The sequence below is a fragment of the Cyprinodon variegatus genome, unplaced genomic scaffold (assembly GCF_000732505.1).
Source record: "Cyprinodon variegatus isolate N-32 unplaced genomic scaffold, C_variegatus-1.0 Scaffold135, whole genome shotgun sequence".
Classification (NCBI taxonomy): Eukaryota; Metazoa; Chordata; class Actinopteri; order Cyprinodontiformes; family Cyprinodontidae; genus Cyprinodon; species Cyprinodon variegatus.
The window spans coordinates 1,221,931-1,224,956 of record NW_015150588.1 but is presented as its reverse complement, the minus strand read 5'-3'; the positions used below and the strand labels follow the sequence as shown (position 1 = coordinate 1,224,956).

General features: G+C 36.9%; 1 protein-coding gene across 1 annotated transcript; it reads right to left on the bottom strand.

Moving 5' to 3' along the window:
- Positions 1–887: 887 nt before the first annotated feature.
- On the bottom strand, positions 888–1,376 carry LOC107085858 (lactose-binding lectin l-2-like). The gene has a single exon (XM_015376467.1). The coding sequence runs from the start codon at positions 1,374–1,376 to the stop codon at positions 888–890; it is 489 nt and encodes a 162-aa protein (XP_015231953.1).
- Positions 1,377–3,026: the final 1,650 nt, after the last annotated feature.

Below are 3,026 nucleotides of genomic sequence, written 5' to 3'. Positions count from 1 at the left end.
CATCGGATCGTCGGCTTTTGGATCGATGCATCGATACAAAACGATTATTATTTACACCCCTACTGACTGGGGAGTTTTTTTTTTTACTCAAATGTAGAGGGGCAGAGGCAGGAACTACACTTTAAATGTTGAGTTGAATGAAAAAACAAGTGGAAAAAATCGCAGGGAACTCATGGAGCCGAGGATGAAGAAAGATGGGAATCCACCAGTTACATGAAACAGGAAAAAATGCCTGGTACATAATCAGAGGAACCATTGAGGAGTTAGAGCAGGAGACCAGTTTAAATACTGTGAATTTGAATAGAAGTTGAATGAAACAATTTACTAGGGCTTATTGGTTAACAATTTTTTGTACGACAGGAGAGAGCAGAAGGGAGACTGAGAGGATAGGAGTGCAGTAGGTGAGGGAGACTAAACTAGGAAAACGAATCTAGCATTAACAAAAATCAAAGGGATATGAGCAATAAATAAACTCCTAGTGTACGGATGGAAGGATGGATGGGTATAATTATACTCTATACTCAACCAAAGACAAGCGGTGAGGTACCCTTTGATAGTGTTTCCTGGTATTATCAAACTAATGTTTATCAGTTCAAACCAGCTGGACAGATTAACCTTAAATAATACTTTGTACAATATAAATTCTCAATCATAATGCCTTTCTATGAGTTATGTCATTTTTTAATATAAAATTATTTCATTCACATCCTCTTAAAGTTTTAATGCTTTTTAATTGGAATAAGGTGAAAAATAATTGTCAAACTTAATCAAAAAACAGTTTACATTAAAAAATACACATTTCTATCTTCACATGTTATGAATGATAATTTCTGATCAGCAGAAAATGAAAATGAAATTGAGTTGGTTTAGAAATACATTTTCAGAAGTTATTGGCAAACTTTTCGAGCCTTACAAACAAATGAGTATTTATCTGTACACACTTTGTCATTCCATTTCTTAACTGGACCAAAGTTGGTGTGAACACAAGGTTCAGCTCCCCATGAATTGTTTGGCTCTCCTGGATTCCAAAAAGTAAAATCAAGTGGAGACCCATCAGACCAGAAATATGCTCTGTCCTGCTGGGCGTCAGAGAGTCCAATCCAGTTCACTCCTTCGGCAGGATCAAAGTTTTTGATCAGGTCTTTAACAAAGTTCTCTTCTTTCAGACTGTGGATGGAAACCAGGTTGGCACCTTGGTTGTTGCAGTGCTTCTCTGCATCAGCCCAGGTCATCAATGTGGCAACGTATTTGTAGCAGTTGTTGTTAAAGCTGTACCAGAAACTGTTGCAGTTGCCACGTAGCAGTGGAGTTCTCTGCCTCTCTGAAGGAGTCTCAGCAGCCAGAGAGAGACCAAACAAAAAAAGCAGCAACATCATATTGGAGTCTGATGTCTTTGATTCTTGTAGATTCTAATATCTTCCTGGAGTTTATTTGCAGAGAAGGATCCCGAGATGAGGTCTGTATAAACAGCAGTCATTCTGCTCTTATTTATATTCTTCAGAAAGGGCATTGATCATGTTTGTGTTAATGAGTGTTAGAGATAATCTTAATCATTCATAAAGCTTGTAAGTCAATATATATTGGCACGATATTTCCTTGTTATTACCCAGGAAAATCTGGGTTAGGTTTATCTGAGTGATAAGATAAAGCTTATCTGTCTAAATTTCTTCTAGTTTTAACTATTTATTTATTACTTTTGTAGCTAGAAGAAATTTAGACAGATAAAGTCACCTGTTTCATTAGGTTTATGATCCTTAAAAATCATAAACCTATCAATTCACACTAATTGACTGGTCTTAAGAAATAATTGATGGTGTATAAAACACTTTTTATACACCATCAGAAAATATTGTAATATTAAAATTGAAAACAATATTATATGGTGTTTGCTGACATTTTATGTTTTTCTCTGTTGCGTTCTAGTCTTTATATTATTTTGGGGACTTGTGCTATTATCTCCCTGGTCTGTAAGGTCAGCATCCTTTCATTGAAATGTATCTTTCCACCTAAATCCTGGTTATGTATTTGATCCTTTACAAGCACACATTAAAACATGTTGATACAGGTTACCTTATTACCTTATTCTGTACTCATATTTATAATATGATTCAATAAATGTAATTAAGAACATTTTTCTGAGGGTTAAAGTTTATGATCAGTAGGATAAACTTTTTACAATATGCTGTCAGCAGCAGATGGATTCATAGATTAGAACAGGCTTCCTCAATTCCAGCCCTCAAGGTCCATTGGCCTGCACATTTTAGATTTATCTCTACTTCCATATCTGAAACAAGTTGTTAAATAATCTCCAGCATCAGGTCAAGTTTTCAAGAGTACTGTTCATGACCTGATTATTCCTGTGTTGAAGCAGAGAAACATCCAACAGTTGCAGGACACTGGCCCTATAGGCCCAGAATTGAGGAACCATGGACTAGAACATTGTTAAGAAGATACATTCTGTCATGGTTTTAAGGTGTTTGGCCCACATGCAGACACAGTCGGACAACAAGGAGCAGTTAAAGATGTTTATTTGGGCTATACACAGATAAGAATAGCTCACTACGTGAGCTGCAGCGAGTATGGAGTATGGAGCACTACGGGAGAAAAGAGGGAATCGGAAGCAGATGCCGCTTCGCTTACTATGGCAAGCTAAGAATGCCACTATTCGCATCTAATTATCATGTTAAGATTTAAATTCACCCGATAAAAGGGTCAATTTTTTCGGAATTTCACTGCTTTTTCTTTAACCAACAAGCGCCGCTTTTTACGTCCGTCACGATGGTACCGCAAGACATTGACATTGACAGGTCAAAACACGCATTCTGACGAGGACCATGACTGTAGAAAGCATTATGAGCTTGGGAAAAGGTTAGTTATATGCAGGAAACACACAGAAAAGAAATCAGACAGACAAATTTTCTGGAACACAAGTGGCCTTAAAGGAATAGTACACCCAAAACATGATTAGCCTTCATTTTCTACTCACCCCCATGCTGAACAACACTCTGGAGTACTTTTTTGATATC

What these genes read in the sequence shown, in the direction of transcription:
- LOC107085858 (XM_015376467.1), bottom strand. Translation starts at nt 1,376, where the DNA reads ATGATGTTGCTGCTTTTTTTGTTTGGTCTCTCTCTGGCTGCTGAGACT.